Genomic DNA, 17,776 nt, shown 5'->3' on the forward strand with positions numbered 1-17,776 from the left:
ATTCTAGAAAGGGTCATATTTGTATGCAATCTTTTCCTCAAAAGTGGCTATTAAAGAGAGGAGTAGTGACCAATAATTCGTCTAAAAGCTTAGCAGTTAGAAAGAGGGGTAAATTTTATCTGTTATTAGCGTCATTTTTACTCTTGCATTGCTAAACGCATGCAACATATTAAAATATCAGGACAGCAATGAGATTTGAACTCTGAACTTTGTTAAATTATTAAACACTAGCTTGTCTAAAACCATAAGTTTTTTAGAGTGGGTAACTTTTATCTTTTTTACAATATTATTTTTGTTCTCTACAAGGATGAATTTAGTGGAATAAGGGCTTGATTTGTTGTTGTTGTATGGATGAATCTGCTAGAAGTTAAAATGTACAGCCAGCTGACCGGTTCCCATAGATGCACATACTTCAATGAGACAATTAGCATATATATATAATATATCCAACAGATTTGTTGTTGTTGATAATGATGGAGTGGAATTTATGCAAACAATGCAGTGATGTGACATTCTGCATCATTCTATTGAGGCAAGAGCATGTTTTGTAAGCACCTACAGTGGATAGACCTGCGCCGGGGGGGGGGGATGGTCCATACAGTGTTCTTGTTAGGCCTATATGCCTATTACATTCACCATAAACATCCTACACATAAACAAATCTTCTAAGCCTTGGTGCTATATTCAACTAGAGTCAATGGCACAGTCCCTTAAAAGGCAAACTAAATATATCAGAAGGTACAGAGAAAACAGAAGGTAAGGGCAGTAACAACAGACAACCCAAGTCAAGCACTTGCCTCTCCAAATCAAAAAGTGCTCCCTCTTCAGTTCCCTGAAATAGGTCATCAATAGAAGTGGCTGCAGTACAAAAAAGTGCACAATGATGATTGTACAGCTCATCAATGAGAGTAATAAATCTCCGGGCCTGAAAAGCAGGAATAATTACTGAGAAACACAGTGATAACAATGAACAGCAAGAACTCACAGAGAACCTACACAATTGATAATAGTAGTTCAGCAAATCTGCGTATTGAAATTTTAGATAATGCTTAAAAGCATGAATGCAAGTGATTTTTCTCCATGAGGTCACACAATCTATCTACATGCAACACAAAGGGGTAGGTAGCTCATACTCTGCCTCCAGGTCCCATGTGACAACCTAATATTTGAATATTTACAATCAAATACGTGTGAAGTGGAATCAGCAAGCGAATATCCATAGTAGCACCAGAAAGCTATAGATTCAGAGTTGAACCCAAGAGACTCAAGTAATTTCTAACTCATATTATCAAGGAATATCCATCCAGGATCTCAAGAAGACTTCTGACAATCATTCTGTCCTTTAGCAACAACCCAAGAATCCCCCACTTTGGCAAATATCAGTTCTTGGTGACTGTAGTGGGATTAAGTTAATATGTTTTTGTTTCTTAGTTTAATTTGGCTTCCTAGTTTGATAGAGATTGGAGAGTTTATAAATACCTCTCATGTATAGACAATATTCAAATTTCAAATGAATTATAGATCATTGAACATGGTTATTTATCTCTCTCTTCTTCTTAGTTTCTTTTTCTTTCCTTCTTATTTCACTCCTCTATATCTCATTTCTTCTCCTCTTTTTCTTCCTTCTTATTCTCAGATTCCAGATTACCTATTTGCAAACCCTAGGGCCAGAACAATATTAATCATCCCACAGTTATTGATGCCTGAAACCCAAATACATGCTGCCACAAGATCAATAGGCAACATAATTGTCTGAAATGGTTCATAGCAGCACTTGAAATAGGTTTCTTCCACTCAGGTTTTGGTGACACTCGTCAGCACTTGTAACGGTTCAACTTCAACACATGTATTGTGAATGTCAAGATTCCTCAGCAACAATTTCTGCTAAGACAAATCCACAATAAAGAAGAAGCTGTTTCCAGAAGAACGTAACAAATTTGCAAACTATAAAACATTTCATACAGGGGAAATCCATAATAACGGCAAATTCATTCTAACATATCTGGCAAGGATTTTGGAATTTGAAAGTATGATAGTACCTTGTCACGAATACGCATGCTCATTAAAGGAATATCAGAGATAAAAACCGTATGGTAGTTGTTAGCTATTGCAATGTAGTCTGCAGCCCCAACCTGGAGATGTTTAATGCCAAGGTATAAGTTAGACCAGTGATAATCAGTTTAAACTGCATGATGGCCAAGCAACAATACAAAGAAATAATGAAAATGATACCAGGGAAGAAAACAAACAGGCAAAAATAAGTATGACAAAGAACAAGGAAGAAATCTATCATCAGATCAAACAGAGAGCTAACAAGCTGTCTTCTTGTGGCCAACCATCTAAATCTTATCTGCTTGGAAATCTCTACTCGCATTGGAACTGTTTAACATATAAGTTAATATCCACCTGCTCATTCTCTCTTATTGCTTCAGGATTTGCAGATGCCTACTGCTAGGACAATCTATAGAATAAAATTTAAAGCAAGCTTAAACAAAACTACATTGGGGAAAGATGGGGTAGATTTGGGGGCAGGGAAAATGGGAACTTATCAATTGCTTAACTGCAAATATAGTTAACAAACTAGCGTTTCAATGAATATATCAGTCATCAGTAACAGATTAATAGTAATAAGAATAATATACTAGTTCTTCAATAAGTGAAGTGACTAAAGCAATGAGTAAAATGACTAAACAGACTGAAAAGTTAAGAAGGGAAAATCGAAAGCATAATACCGGTCGACCACATAAATAGTCAAATGTAAACCGTGCCACCCCATTGCAGCTTTGAGGAACTTCCAATGTTCTGATTAGGGGAAAATTGTTCATTATTGATCTCAATTGATTGCATTAGAAACAGTATTATTACACATCTGAAAGTACCTCCCAAACATGACAGGGATAGTTTCAGAGGTTATCTTTTCACCAGATTGTCTTGTAACCTCATTCCACACATCCTCAAACTCCTTAATCACAACGCTGTCCAGAGGCCAGAAGTAGTGAACCTGCAGATTTTGTGAAATTTATTGCACCAAAAGGAGGTGTCAAAAACACAGATAAATTGCATGTTACACAATTTTTGAAAGAAGTGATGTCTAAATATGAGCTTCTTTCCAGAGGTTATAATTGTTTCCATATCACATCATTATAAAATTTCATGCCCATCCATTACCAAAATACAAAGGCTACTAAGAAATATTTATAAGAAGAGGTTGAGGCGGGGTTAGAAAAATAGTAAGTTTCTGGTGTTTATGCTCTCCTTGAGGGAAACTATTCACTATATTCATGACAAAGCTAGACAAGGAAGAGGTACTTCAGTCTTGTCCAGATCACATTAATTTCTAGCAGATTGTCCAAGTACAGGTTCTTCAATTGTGGGCCAGTAAAAAGATGCCTGAATCTTTATGCTAAAGCTATTTGAAAAGTATTACCACAGTAGATCACAGTGAAAGCATCCCCCGTCCAACTTAGCTTCCTTTTAAAAGAAAGCATTGGTGTAAATACCATATCTGCTTCAAGTGGGAGTGATAGTTTGTGCTTCTGAGAATCTTTCTTTGTTTTCTTTAACACCAGAGGACAAGGGTTAAAGACTGGTTGCAATAAGGAAAAAATGCTTTCTGTCCTTAATTTATAAAAGAAAAAATATAATTTACTTCAAATTGGGGAACTTGGCTGACATCCAAGTTTGCTGGACAAAGATTACTTTGAGGATATGAGAGCAGAAAGAAATCAGGCATCTAGAGCACTTTATTTTCATAACCTTAGTTAACCAATCATTTGGATGAACACATGGGTACATGCATTTATCCAACTTCATTGAGAAACTTTTTCAATACAGCTGTATCATTGTCATACTGAAAGGAATTTTTACATCATCTTTTGATCCAAAGACAATTGGCATCAGCTCCAAGGTCTTTTGCATACTTTTGGTTACGGTGCACCCACTTTCTTTACCTTTTGAAGACCAATTGACAGATTTAATTTTTTCACTACTTGGGAAAAAGGCCATTTTTAGTTCACTTCTTTCCCTTATCGTTTGTTTGTATATAACCACTTTTACAAATGTGTTCCAGAAGAAGAAAGAAAAATATTTAAATATATAAGAATGAAAAACCACATAGATATAAGTTCATGAATGAATCCAGTAATGCATGTATAACAGAACACAGTTAAGATTCATTGACTAAAACAAAGAGATCAGGAACAAAAAGTAATTTTGCCCAAGTTCTCACTCTGTCTATTGATCTTTGTGCTATAAAACGACGATAATCAATCTCACTTCCTATCAGGACATTCTCACAGTGCTTATCCAATTTGGTAACAAGCTTGAGAAAGATCTCCCGCTGCATCCCATCCTGAAACAGAAACAGATCCAGTAATAATTTTAGGTCGATCTAGAACATTTGAAACTATAACCCTCACAGAAGCAATGTATTTTCATTCATATATATCAGAAATCAACCAGGATTTTAGAGAAAGGCATTTGATAAGACTCCATACTGGGCCTCCTTAGATTCACAGGAATCCTTTCAACTAACATAAACACATATCCCCTGCTAAAATTATGACGTTCTCCATGCACTAATACGGAAAGGTTCAATTATTTTCAAAACTTCTGCTATATATGTTTCATATACACTTGCCTCAATACTCCATCTGGGAGTGGGTACCCTCTCCTTCATGGGCAGGGATAAAATTTGGAACTTCAAGATGACTCTTTATTGTATGAAATATGCTAGCAGGTCAGATTTGATAATAAATTTGGAACTGAAAACAAAGACTACAGAAGGCATAGTAATGGGGGTTCAGGTTTTCCAGGGATCCAGTAAAGTCCCACCTGATTCAAGTCCTTTGGAGCTCGGTTACTGGTGGCCACAAGAACAGTTCCTGTGGTCAACAATCTGCTCAGAATTCCAGATAAGGCCACAATAGCGAACACATCGACAGTCTGTAACAAAAAGAAAGAACCCTTAAGACATAAATAACTTACAAAATCGAGAAGTTTATTTCCGAATGACACGTATGCGCCTGAACCAACAAAAACAATTTCCCATGCAAAGTGAATCTTGAGCAAATGCAACTCTTCAAATAACATATAACAGGAAAAGAGTTGATACAATAGGATCTTTTACCAGCTTAATATTCAACTTTTGAAAGACAATCTAATTTAATTACTCGTCAAAAAATGTCAGTTAACAAGCTGATCATTAGAATGAGTGTGTTATTTATATGGAGAATAATGCCGCAACGTGTCAATGATACGGATCAAGTATGAGAAATAGAAACAACTATGGGATATCACACGATGTGGCACCTTGATATGGCATATCCTAGAAAAGTACTGATAATGTAGCTATACATATAAATTATTTCCACCTATCCGTCAAATAAATAAATTGGGTTATTAGAGTAAATTTTCATATTGAGAACTTAATATGTGGAACATAAGAGTTCAATAAGTTCATTTCATATTGTGTCTTAGAACTATTCTCTCAATATACTTTATAATTGGGGTTCTATCCTACACTAAAAGGCAGAATTGAATCCTTGATTTACAGTTGTCATCTTCTAACATCAAATTTTCTTTAAGAATGGGATGCTTTGAGCCATACCAGGAAACTGCTTCAGCAGACTGTCCAAGTAATGTGTTATCTAATTGTGGGCATATTTAAGCAGTTTGCATGTCTGGAGCTTCCTTATGTGTTTTCTAATTGGATCAAGAGCAGTCTCTTTGTGATTGTTACATATGTTAACATTTAACACAGCATAATGAGAGCATATCTTCCCCAAGAAATGCAACTGGCACCAAAATCCCAGTTAAGCATGTTATACTTGTGGCCCAATAACCAATAAAGGAAAACAAATTAACATATCAAACATTTTTACCTGTATCTCATCAAAGCATAGGATTCTAGCACCTTTTTTATCTGCTTGCTCATCAAGAAGAAACTTATCTGCTACAGCAGGGAGTATGTTTTTCATCTGTACTTCTTGCTTGTATCTTTCTTCAGCAGCTATCCATTCTTTAACATTAATATCAAAAGGAAGATTCATGATCCAACTAGAAATACCAGACTGCAAAGATTTATCCTCCTGTTGTTTCTTCCATATGTTATGCATGTGCTCATGTATTTCAAGCATAGCCTGCATGCAACAACTTTAAGGCAATTACAAGTTGCTCAGAAGGAGTAGCCAACAAATTAATGATATAATTACAACTAATTTTTAAAATGTTTTTCTTCTCTTCTTGTTTCTTCCATATCTTAGCATCTTTCATGTATTTCAAGCATAGCCTCCTGGGGGAAGTTTAAATGCAATTAGAAGATGCTCAGGATGACCAGACGACAAAGTAACTTTTAGTCTTTTACTGTTATTCCTAAATGCATTTTACCAGTGGTCAGCCAAGAGTAGCTAATCAAATGGTTAAAGTGCATATTGAGGAGATGGCAGAGCTCTCTATATCTGCCACACGTATATGCAGGTAAGTAGGCTTCATGCTAATCCTAAAAATCCCAAGGTCTTTATTTCTATGGACAGCTCAAAATTAGGATGATATCTGCAGACATTTTCCAGTTTATTAGGGTGCTTTTAAGGACTACTTCAGAACACAACACAGTGAACCATGTTTGCTCAAATGAGCTGTTAGAATTGTATCCTTTCCATCTTGCTTGAAAAAGATTTTAACTCCTGTTGCTTTGAATGAAAACAAAGAAGCCCAAAGTCAAATTGGAATCTTTAGACTGACCCTCCATAGGGTACTTTACTGAAGGATTCCTTTTTCCCTCAACTAAATTAGTGATCTATATCATCACACATGCAGGACAGAACCCTGACGTCGGCACGCTCAACAAAATTAGTGATCCATTTCATCATATGATAGTTAGGGAAGCCTGATGAATAAGGATTTTGTTGCTTCCTCAACTAAAACTAGTGATCTGTTCAACCTTATGTTATTTAGAGAAGTCTGATTGATGACTGGTGAGGGCCACCTCCTGGATACCAAAATCCATCTATCTAAGGCTCTAAGAACGCCATCTCTGTATCTGCTTTAACACATCTTATACTGTTTTGACACAAAAGCCTTCCAGAGCAGTTTTCTGGATCTCTTGTTTCTGCCCTGAAATTTTCAGTTACAGTACAAAAATAAATCACAGTTGATGGCCACACTTCTATTCACAAGTATATCATCAGTTACAGTATATAAAAAATTAGAATTAGAATACATCACAGTTGGAAGATAAGGATAGAGATAGAAATGAATGGCTAGCTAAAATTTATGTAGCCAACCCACATAGTGGAGCTTGACATGTTGTAGATAGAATAAATCACAGTTGAAGGCTACACTTCTATTTGTTATATATTCTCAGTTAAGGCATAAAAAATTTAGACTTAGAATAAATCACAGTTGATGCCAAAACTTCATTCGCTTGTTAATTTGGATTTCCCCAATTTGGCAGGTTAAGCACTCTCATTTTTGGAGAATTCAGCAGCATCACCCTGTCCTGCCTTCAGAATAGGAATTAGTAACAGGAACTAGAGTGGACACACAAATACAAATCTGGAATGTGCTGGATCTTTTATTAAATGACTTTCAAGCCTCTTGTGTAGGTCAAAATTGAAACTTGCTAGTCTTGGACTCCAGCACTGGAAAAATTGCACCATGAATGAAATTTTTTATGTTTCAAGGTATGAGGCTCTCATCTCTCAAGGCAGGTATAATTGCATAAGAAAACTCCTTTCAGAGGGCAAAAATGACCCAACCATTCTTCAGAGATTCTTGTGGGAACACCAATATATGGCCCAATCTCTCACTACTTAAGCCTCGGAACTTTCATTCAAACAGATATGAGGTGTGTATCTTTCCCATTATGTTTTTTGGCATACAACTTGTTTCCTTCAATGTGTGCTTGTTCTCCTTTGAACATAATCCCTTCACATACTCGCCCCATCCCCCCTTCCTATTCTCACTATATCTATGCGTCTATGCATTCATATATTAGTATGCATATATATGAGAGAGAGAGAGAGAGAGAGAGAGAGAGAGAGAGAGAGAGTAGCTTCTGCAAGAGGACATGAAAACGTCATGCGTACCAGTTGGACCATTCCCTAACAACTTGATTTGGTAGAACTGGTTAGCCAACAGCTCCACATTAATATATTTGTCCCCTTGTTTCAATGACTTTCCAAAACATCATTTCCACTTGAGCAACACATTTTGGTTCAAATGGTCATGTTATCTGTATAAGCAGCTTGAGTAATTTTTTCAAAAATTAGTGGATGAAAATTTCAAAAATTCATTTCTTTTGACAAACTCCTGCACCCTACATTCATACCTTAGTCGGTTTAAAGTAGTTTGTATACTTACATTCGGACACTTCACACTAGATATAATGAAATACTTACCTGAAAAGAGTTAAAAGTAAAGTAAAATAAAATAAAGGACTCACCTTGTGGAAGTGAAACCTTCTTCGATGTTTAACAATTCCTTGAGTGGCACTGTAAAACATGTCCATAAGCATTGTCTTCCCTACAGGTTGCAGGAAATTTTCTTCCCTTTAATATTATTACCATGAGGCAAGATAAGAGAAAAGTAAAAGTGCAAGAGATTCAAATGAACAAAGGGAATTCTTTGGTAGAACAAAAGTATATTTATGCACAAACACTGTCAAACACAAATATAACTCAGCAACATACCACTTCCTACATTTCCATACAGATACAGTCCTTTTGGGGCTGGAGGAATAGTTGGACGGCGACCAACGCGTGAATCCAATTTCTTCTCCCGATTAAGATACGAAACCCATTTTCCAACTCCAGGTTCTATATGTTTAGGTGTCCTCCTGAGTCCAAAAGGAATTCAATGTGTAAAGAAAATAGCTAACAGAAACTCCTAGTGGAGGACATGATCAATTGCCCATCTCATGACTTGAACGACCTCCTACCAGATGAAAGAGAGTATAAACATCTAAGATTTCCCTCCAAACAACTACTATTTATTGAATGCAAGAGTGTATGTTGCATTTTCAGATAAGGATCTATTCTCGTGTGCAAACAAGAAAGTAACATTAACAAATACAACCAAATCTGACAGAGGTGCATATGTATTTACTGAAGCACAAGCATATATTCATTGACGACACTATGTACATACATACAGAATAGAAAGATATCTAATTGACTACCAAAATGCAGGGTTTTAATTCAATCAACTCAAGTCCTCTGTGACTGAAATCAGTATTTACACAATCTAGTAAAGGATATCATGCTCCATAGAGATCAATGCCTGTGTGTGAACAGAATCATAGTACTTTCACAATAAAATAGGGAAGAACAGAAAACAGTGATAGAAATGGCCACAGAGATGAGGATGTTAAGAGGACGTGTGGCCACATAAAAAAAAAAAAAATTAGAAATGAGATTATTCGTAATAAAGCCAAAGTGGCTCCTATTGAAGATAAGATGCATGAGACATTAAGGGGGTTTGGTCATCAATTAAGAAGACTAATAGAGGCTCCTATAAGGAGATAGATGGATTGAAACAAGTATTTAGCATAAATGTATGCAGAAACCAAGAGAAACTTGATGAGAAAAACTTAGATGTGAGATGAGTTATAAGGGTAAGAGAATATAAGGCCATAGATAGAAACGAAAGGTGAGCTAGAATTCATGTTGTCAACCCCATATAGTGGGAATGGGATAAAGACTTGATATGTTGTTGTTGTTCATTTGAGAGCTTTCTTGGTTGAGTTTAATTCATTAAAATATTCTAATTCAAAATTCAACAATTGACTATATTAAAAGAAAGAATACAAGTCATTATTTGTTTCTTAGTTTACATTTTTATTAGCATTTGTTTGTGATTTGAATTATTTTCATTTTCTCTCAACAATAAACTCTTAATTAAGCCGAACACATTTGTTCATAAATTGTTGTTAGAATTCGAAATTTATTAATTTTTCTTGTATGACGGTTAAACTTCCAAGTCAAAATTTCATTTTACTCAATGGTAAAGTTGCTCCTTTGTGATTGAGGATCAGGGGATCGGGATGTGGAAACCTCCTCTTTGCAAAGTAAGGATGAGGCAGCATACAAAAACGACCCTCTCCCAACCATCGCTAAGCAGGAAGCCTTTTCATTAGTAACACCTTTGTTATCTATCATTTTTTTTTTGGCATATTGCTGTTTAATTTGTACCCCAATGATAAAGTTGTGAATCTGCCCCCGATTGGTGAACTTTCCTAGAGACTAGCTTGGTAAATGAGAATTTTAGTTTAGAGATAACTGATAAGCTATATCTTTACAGGCATTAAAAGTTCATTAAGATCTAAATAGAGATATATTATATTCTATAATGACTATTATACCCATCATTAGCATTGCACACAACCAATGATGTCATCTAAAACCAACACAATTGTTAAGAAAATGGAAAAATGAACTGTTATTGGACCTACTATGTCCTAACAAGCAGTGAAACAAGTATAGTGCACAGATCATATAGGATACGATAGTGTATGGTTGACTCAAAATTGTTGAAACAAAATTAACAGGGCAGTAAATTTTCCCACATAATGCTCTTGATTTTGCATTGTGAATAATAATGAAAATTTTGACAAGCTCTTGACAGACCCAGATAAATATGCATATATTCTCGCATATCTGACATATGGAGCAGCAACTTTTAGTTGGTTGCAAGGTCCAACAAAGAGTTTAACATGAAACTGTATATACATCTCACCAGGACATTAATCTTTGAAGAAGTCTATTTCGATGCTTGTTTACTGATGTCCATATACCTGCCTGCTGTTTGACCTCAGCTTCTTCCATTAAAAGCCTGCGGCGTTCTTTCTCCCTGTTCTCCTCCCATGTTGCTAGTTCTACCTACAAAGGTTAAAAGAGGTCCACATCATAAGAAAACACAGCTGTTATTCTCGGTGTCACAAGAAACATAACAGTGGTCTTTGTTATGCACATAATATTCTTCCATATCTTTCTCATGTTGCTCCAATCTCCCAAGCAAATTTTCCAGCTCTGAAGCCACCTTTTCCTGATAAGGATCATGGCGAAGCTTTCCTTGCTCAACAAGATTCCTATACTGCGTAAATGGACCTAAATGACAAATATTTGCATAATTATTTAAAACAAATACCACAAAAAGAAAATTCCAGAACACCACTTGGGAAAAGACTATATGCAAGTGCAACTATCTAAAGCTGATTTAAAAGTCACCTGCCAATTGCTCGTGGTCAGAAACTGATAGGCTGTTGCAATTCTCTATAACAGATTTGACAAAAGTCACCCAACTAAGAAAGTGGACTAAGTAGTTGTAAAGGCTGATTCAAGTTATTTTACCACAAGCCAGTTGTAACTGCAAATTTCATTTCCCTTCCTAAATTCAAATGGAAACCAAGTAGACCTTAAGCGTGACCATTAATTTGGAAATAACTTATTTACCAGCTTTATTTAATAGATTCTTATCTATTTTTTCTTGCTTTTTAACCACAATTCAATTCTTTTGTGGACTTTCAGTTCATACGTTTGATTTCTTTACAGAAATTATCAAAAACTTGTAAAAATACCATAAGCCGCGTAATAAGCTGTTCCAAACAAATCCTCAAAGTGTCAAATACTCTTTGCAAACATATAAACAACAAATGAAAACATACCAAGCTTTTATCCCACTGTGCGGTCAACTATATGAATTCTAGCATTTCACCAATATCAAACCTAAGTCTATGTAAGGCAAGGCCTATATAACTAATATCAAACATAAGTGTCATTTCACCAAGTTTTTCTTGGTTTTCTTTTACCTATTTTGCTAAATACTTGTTCCATTCCATCCACTCTCCTCAAAAAAGCCTTTAGTGTTCTTTTCATATGACTAAACCATCTTAATCATGTCTCACACACCCTATTTTCAAATTTTATCTTTTCCTTTATGGCTGCACATCCATCTTAGCATCCTTATTACAGTTACACTCATATTTTGCATATGTCAATACTTTACTACCCAGCATTCTGTGCCATACAACAAAATTAATCTTTTGCAGCATATGTAGGGGAAATAAAGGCCACGACTACCGGTCATAGGCAGTAAATAGAAATGATACATACACCAGGCCAATTGCTTGAGAAACACCACTCTCAGTACGAAATCATATCATTAGCGACTGTAACCATGCCAAAACAAATAACTACTCGATAAACGAGTCCACTTCAAGCCTCGGACTGGAAACAACCAAAAGAGGAACAACGAAACAGAAAAATCAAACGAAGACAGAACAATTCACCTGGACACCGGGAGTGAGAAGCGCGAGGAGGTTGATGATCGGAGTAAAAGCGAAGCACAATGCTCCGAAATGCAGAGGACCGGCGAGCGAACCCTAGCGAGAAGATCGAAGAAATTGAACAGACTCTCCTCATTCCTCACTCCTTCCTCCTTTTTGCAGCGCAATTCTGAGCTTCGGAACAGAGACGTGGGGAAGGTTGAGATCATCGGTATTTATAGTGCCGCCGACGGACTTCCAGAAAGTGCACCGGAGAAACGTGGCTGGACGAGGTGTGATGACGTGGCAGCGTAGAAGACCAGTCAGAAGAGAACTGGGCTGGCCCATTTGGACAACAAATGGTTGGTGAAAGTGCCACTTTTTGTGATGTGTATTATTTTTTTCTAGTTTCTTATTTTAAATTTTTTTACAAAAATTCAAATGTTACAACTTAGAAGTAGAAAAAAACTTATTGAACAATGACTAAAAATTCTTATCAATTAAAAAAATATGAATATGTGATATTCGAGTACCAAAAATTTAAATAATTTTTTTTATAAGTAAGAAATAGAGAAAAAAATAATAAAATGAGAGAAGTACGAAAATCATTTTTTTATGCAAAGAGTAAAGGTGTGCAAAAGTTGAATTTAACTCAAATAATTAAATTAAATTAATTGAAATTATTAATCCGATTCATTTTCAGTTAAGAGTAAACTTGATTTGCTTATCAAATCTAACAATTTTGATTCTCTCCGTTCGATTTTATTTTTATATTAAAAAAATTGAAATAAGTGAACTCATTAGAATTTTTTATTTTTTCAATTCTTGTTTTATTATTGAATTTTTTTATTTGTTCAATTTGATTTTTTTTTATTTTTTGGTTTGTTGAGATTTTTTTTTTCAATTTTTTGATTAGTTCAATTTTTTCATATTTGTTGACTTTTTTTTAATTTTCAATTTGTTCAAGTTTTTGGTTTGTTTGGTATGTTTCGTTCAATTTATTTTATAAAAAATTGATTTATTCAATTTTAACATTTATTATTGAACCAATCAAAAACTCAGCTTTATGTGTAAGAGAACATTACATAATGAACGAAAAGGAAAAGAAGAATACCCCCACTAACATAATATAATGGTAAAATATTTGGAGTTTCACATAAAATATTGAGGTTCGAATTAATACGATGACTTGGAAGACAAAATTATTGTTGAAAGACACCAATAAAGTTGGAAGACAAGCTCTGCATGAACTGTACAGAATTTTCAATTCTTGATATATATAAATTGTATTTGTATTCAAATTTATTTGGGAGATGCATTGGGGGAAGGTCACCCCCCTTAAAATTAGTAGGGCAAAGTTCAAATGACCTAAGTGAATAATAAAAAAGAAAAGAAGAGTAGATGATATGCCTACCCTCTTATCAAAATTCTTATTAGGAAAAGTCTTGAGAGCTAGAAAATGTGATAGACAGGCTTATTGAATGGGGGTAAAAAATCGAAATTGCCCCGCCTACTTTGTAAATTTACAAGCCACTGCCTTGCTCTCTCCTCTCTCCCGTCTCGTCTCGTCGTGACGGGAGGCAAGGCGAGACGACGATGACAACGAGGCGACGGAGATGAGGCAGCAAGGTGCAGCGATTAGGCGAAGGTGGCCATGTGAGAGGAAAGGAGAGAGCAGGGCATTAGTTTGCAAATTTACAAAGTGAGTGAGGGCAATTTCATCATTTTACTCCATTATTAGTAAATTTGTCTAACGTTGTAGAACGGCTCTTCTTATTATGTTTAATAAAGTTATATTATGTTTAATTATATATTTTTTAATTCCCAAATAATAAAAAAACGTAACGACTCTGACACAGATTTCGGGCTTAGCAGAGGTATCTCGCAAGCGGAGACAATCGGGAAAGCAGAAGCATTTCTTCAACTTCCGGTCCGTTTCACTCTGCGAGTCAGTCCATGGGCACGGCACCACTTCAAAGTAAATGCAGCTTTCGTCCCCGAAATCCAAGCTCCTGCGTGCTGTAAGCCCCTTACTCTGCCGCCAGTGCCACCAATCCACCGCCACCGTCAGCAAACGAGCAGCAGAGCAGAACTGCTTGGCTCTCCTCCAGTCCTGCGACTCCCTTGCCAGACTCATCCAACTTCAAGCCTCCATCCTGAAATCGGGCCTTCACGGCAACCTGCTCGTCCTCACCAAGTTCGCCTCCACGTCCTCAGATCTCGACGCCATCGACTACGCTTCCCGCTTTCTCTTCGCCTCCGAATCCGATACTCTTCTCTACGATGCTTTCTTTTTCAACACGGTTATTCGAGCGTATGCTCGGACTGGTCACGCCAAGGACAGTGCCATTTTTTATTACAAACTCATGCTGGGGAATGGAGTTTGGCCTAATAAATTCACGTACCCGTTTGTCCTCAAGGCGTGCGCGGGACTCGGAAGCTTGAAGCTGGGGGAACAAGTTCATGGGTCGGTGGGGAAAATTGGTTTTGATACCGATGTTCATGTGCTGAACACCATGGTTCACATGTACTGTTGTTGTGAAGGGGGAGTCGGGTTTGCCCGGAAGTTGTTCGACGAAATGCCCAAGTCAGATTCGGTGTCGTGGAGTGCTATGATTGGTGGGTATGCTCGGTTGGGCATGTCGGGTGACGCGGTTGGATTGTTTAGGAGAATGCAGATTTCTGGGGGACGACCCGATGAGATTACCATGGTTTCGGTTCTGTCTGCTTGCACCGACTTAGGAGCGCTAGAGCTTGGGAAATGGCTGGAGTCTTACATTGACAAGGAAAAGGTTCCTAAAAGCGTGGAGCTTTGTAATGCACTGATAGACATGTTTGCCAAGTGTGGGGATGTAGATAAAGCATTGAGGCTGTTCAGGGACATGGGGGAGAGGACCATTGTTTCTTGGACTTCTGTGATTGTTGGCATGGCAATGCATGGCCGTGGCTTGGAATCTGTTTCTTTGTTTGAGGAGATGAAGGAAGCTGGGACAGCTCCAGACGATGTTACCTTTATTGCCTTGCTTTCTGCTTGTAGCCACTCTGGCTTGGTTGAGCAAGGTTGGCAGTATTTCAACTCAATGACAAAGGATTTCGCCATTTTGCCTAAGATGGAGCACTATGGCTGCATGGTGGATCTATTAAGCAGGTCCGGACTTGTCAAAGAGGCACTAGATTTTGTTAAGAAGATGCCTATTGAACCGAACCCAGTAATTTGGCGAACCCTAGTTGCTGCTTGTCGTGCCCATGGAGAGCTCAATCTTGGTGAAAGCATCACAAAGCAGCTGATAAGAAATGAACCTATGCATGAATCGAACTATGTGTTGCTTTCTAATATTTATGCGAAAATGTACCACTGGGAGAAGAAAACCAAAGTAAGGGAGGCCATGGATAAGAAGGGAATGAGAAAGATCCCTGGCAGCACCATGATAGAGTTAAACAGTGAAATCTATGAATTTGTAGCGGGAGATAAGGCACATAATCAGTACAAGGAGATCTACAATATGGTGGACGAGATGGGCAGGGAGATGAAAAGGGCCGGATATCTTCCTACTACGTCAGAGGTGTTGCTGGACATCGATGAAGAAGACAAGGAAGACACTTTAAATTTGCACAGCGAAAAGCTGGCTATTGCCTTCGCTCTTCTTAAGACACCGCCTGGAACTTCTATTAGGATCGTGAAGAATTTGCGAGTTTGTGTGGATTGTCATTCTGCTACTAAGTTCATCTCGAAGATCTATGATCGAGAAATAGTGGTCAGGGACAGAAATCGGTTCCACCATTTCAGAGATGGCATATGTTCATGCAATGATTTCTGGTGATTATCAACTGGGAACTAAACGACTGTTGGTTATCTGATGGTACAATCATTCACTCCTGTCTTATGATCATTGGCTTGGATGGTTTTGTCTGTTGAGTGTCCATGGAGTTCATTCACTAAAGTTTATGATCTTCTTAGGGACAAATTATTAAACCAAATATTGACCAAAAGTGATATCTGGATTGGGAATTTAGGATGCAGCATATGTTGGATAAAACATAAAAAGCCAATAACTCTACTGAGCAAGCAATTCTAGGAGATGCTTTCGACCGAATTGATACTTTGGCTTGATTTCATTGTTTGGCAATCACCATCGTTCATGATTTGTAATGGAAACTTCTTGATTCTTGAAACTTCTTGCACTTGGAAGATGCTGCTGGGTTATTTGGCTTTGGTGATCAAAGAACAAACAAGCAAGCAGGCCTCAGAGATATGACTTGTTTAAATTCATAGTTCATAATCTTGCACCATCTTTAAGGATGCCAAAAAACTTGAATCAAACTAGTCCATAGTTTTTTGTTTCTAGTTTTAGTTCTCATTGCTTTCAGTTTAGTTTTCATTCCATTTTTCTATCTAATTTTCAATTGCATTTCAATAAGGGTATGTTTGATTGGCCACATTTTTTTATAGAAAATGGCTATTTTTTTACCTAAATTCTAACTTTTGTGGTGTTTGATTGTCTAATTTTCTAGGTAAATTAAATTCTCACTTAAAGGTCACGTGACCCTCTTTTCTCATTTTTGCTGTAAAATGAATTCTTAGGAAGGGGGGAAGAGAAATTGTTTTCTAGGCTGGAACCATCGATCTGCAGCACGATATTAGCCCTCATCGCCCGATAGCTGATGTATTTCTACCTTTCCTCCATGAATCGTCGCGCCGCCACCGAGTCCAGCATCAACTCCCCGTCGTCAATGCAGTCGTCGACCTGCCTGTTGCACGTCGAGACACTGCGAGCACGCAGGGAGTCCACGTTGAAGCGTGCCATGGTGGCTAAGGCTGCAATGCCGTAGTCAGAGTCATCGGCGCGGGACACGGTCACCATTCCAAGCAGACGAGGAGGGGGATGAGCAGGAATCTGGCCCAGAAAACCATTTGAGAGATCCAAAGAAGTGGGTTTGAGAGAGAGGAAGGAGAGAGAGAGATCGGTAGCGAAGATGGCAGCGACGGGCCACCCCCCTGCCCTTCGCTCTTAACCTCGTTCTCACCGATCTCACTCTCTCTCGCCGAATCTGTGGTGGCTCTCATGATTTTGGATGAGTGGTGATGGCTTCTGTTGTTGCTGTATGTTGACGATTATTTGATGCTCTGTTCTTTGTGATGCTCCAAGAGTTCTTTGTGATGCTCTGTTCCTCTAAAATAAAGCAATGGCTACTGCAACCGGCAATGGCGACGGTGATGGGTGCTATAACCGACAATGGTGGTAGCCATGGACGCTGCAACCGGTGATGGGCACTGCAACTTGTTGGGTGTGTGTATGGATGGCAGTGATGGGATCTGCAATCAGCTTGCTGGGATCTGCAACCGGTTAGGGAGAAGAAGTGGTTTTTTGAATATTTTGTATAATATATTTGATTTATTTTTAGATAATTTCTAAGTAGAAAATTAAACTAATCAAACGCATTCAATTGATATTTTTTCTATAATTTAATTCTAGATAATTTAATTCTCTGGAATTCATTTTCTTTCCATCCAAA

The 17,776-nt window shown here is 37.4% G+C and overlaps 2 protein-coding genes across 6 annotated transcripts in view; one reads left to right on the forward strand and one right to left on the reverse strand.

Annotated features, from left to right (window-relative positions):
* Positions 1 to 12,580, reverse strand: part of LOC127812582 (uncharacterized) — a 34,804-nt gene extending 22,224 nt beyond the window's left edge. For 2 of the 5 annotated variants that reach the window (XR_008025951.1, XR_008025952.1), the window contains exons 1-12: positions 12,287 to 12,578; positions 10,969 to 11,105; positions 10,735 to 10,877; positions 8,691 to 8,836; positions 8,444 to 8,523; positions 5,883 to 6,140; positions 4,834 to 4,944; positions 4,229 to 4,351; positions 2,880 to 3,001; positions 2,733 to 2,802; positions 2,040 to 2,132; positions 798 to 925 (exon numbers count right to left, since the gene is read on the reverse strand). Coding sequence is in view for 3 of the 5 variants with exons in the window: in XM_052353013.1 (XP_052208973.1) it covers positions 798 to 925; positions 2,040 to 2,132; positions 2,733 to 2,802; positions 2,880 to 3,001; positions 4,229 to 4,351; positions 4,834 to 4,944; positions 5,883 to 6,140; positions 8,444 to 8,523; positions 8,691 to 8,836; positions 10,735 to 10,877; positions 10,969 to 11,105; positions 12,287 to 12,419 (1,544 nt within the window). In the remaining 2 variants the exon portion in view is untranslated. Of the gene's footprint in view, positions 1 to 797; positions 926 to 2,039; positions 2,133 to 2,732; positions 2,803 to 2,879; positions 3,002 to 4,228; positions 4,352 to 4,833; positions 4,945 to 5,882; positions 6,141 to 8,443; positions 8,524 to 8,690; positions 8,837 to 10,734; positions 10,878 to 10,968; positions 11,106 to 12,286 lie in introns of all 5 variants that reach the window. The other 3 variants (XM_052353013.1, XM_052353014.1, XM_052353015.1) reach the window with 3 other exon arrangements.
* A 1,534-nt stretch (positions 12,581 to 14,114) lies between these two features.
* LOC127813174 (pentatricopeptide repeat-containing protein At4g21065-like) lies at positions 14,115 to 16,702 on the forward strand. Its single transcript, XM_052353985.1, has one exon. It carries the CDS (start codon positions 14,245 to 14,247, stop codon positions 16,081 to 16,083), a length of 1,839 nt encoding a protein of 612 aa, XP_052209945.1. The 5' UTR covers positions 14,115 to 14,244; the 3' UTR covers positions 16,084 to 16,702.
* Positions 16,703 to 17,776: the final 1,074 nt, after the last annotated feature.

Source organism: Diospyros lotus, chromosome 11 (genome assembly GCF_014633365.1).
Source record: "Diospyros lotus cultivar Yz01 chromosome 11, ASM1463336v1, whole genome shotgun sequence".
NCBI classification, from domain to species: Eukaryota; Viridiplantae; Streptophyta; class Magnoliopsida; order Ericales; family Ebenaceae; genus Diospyros; species Diospyros lotus.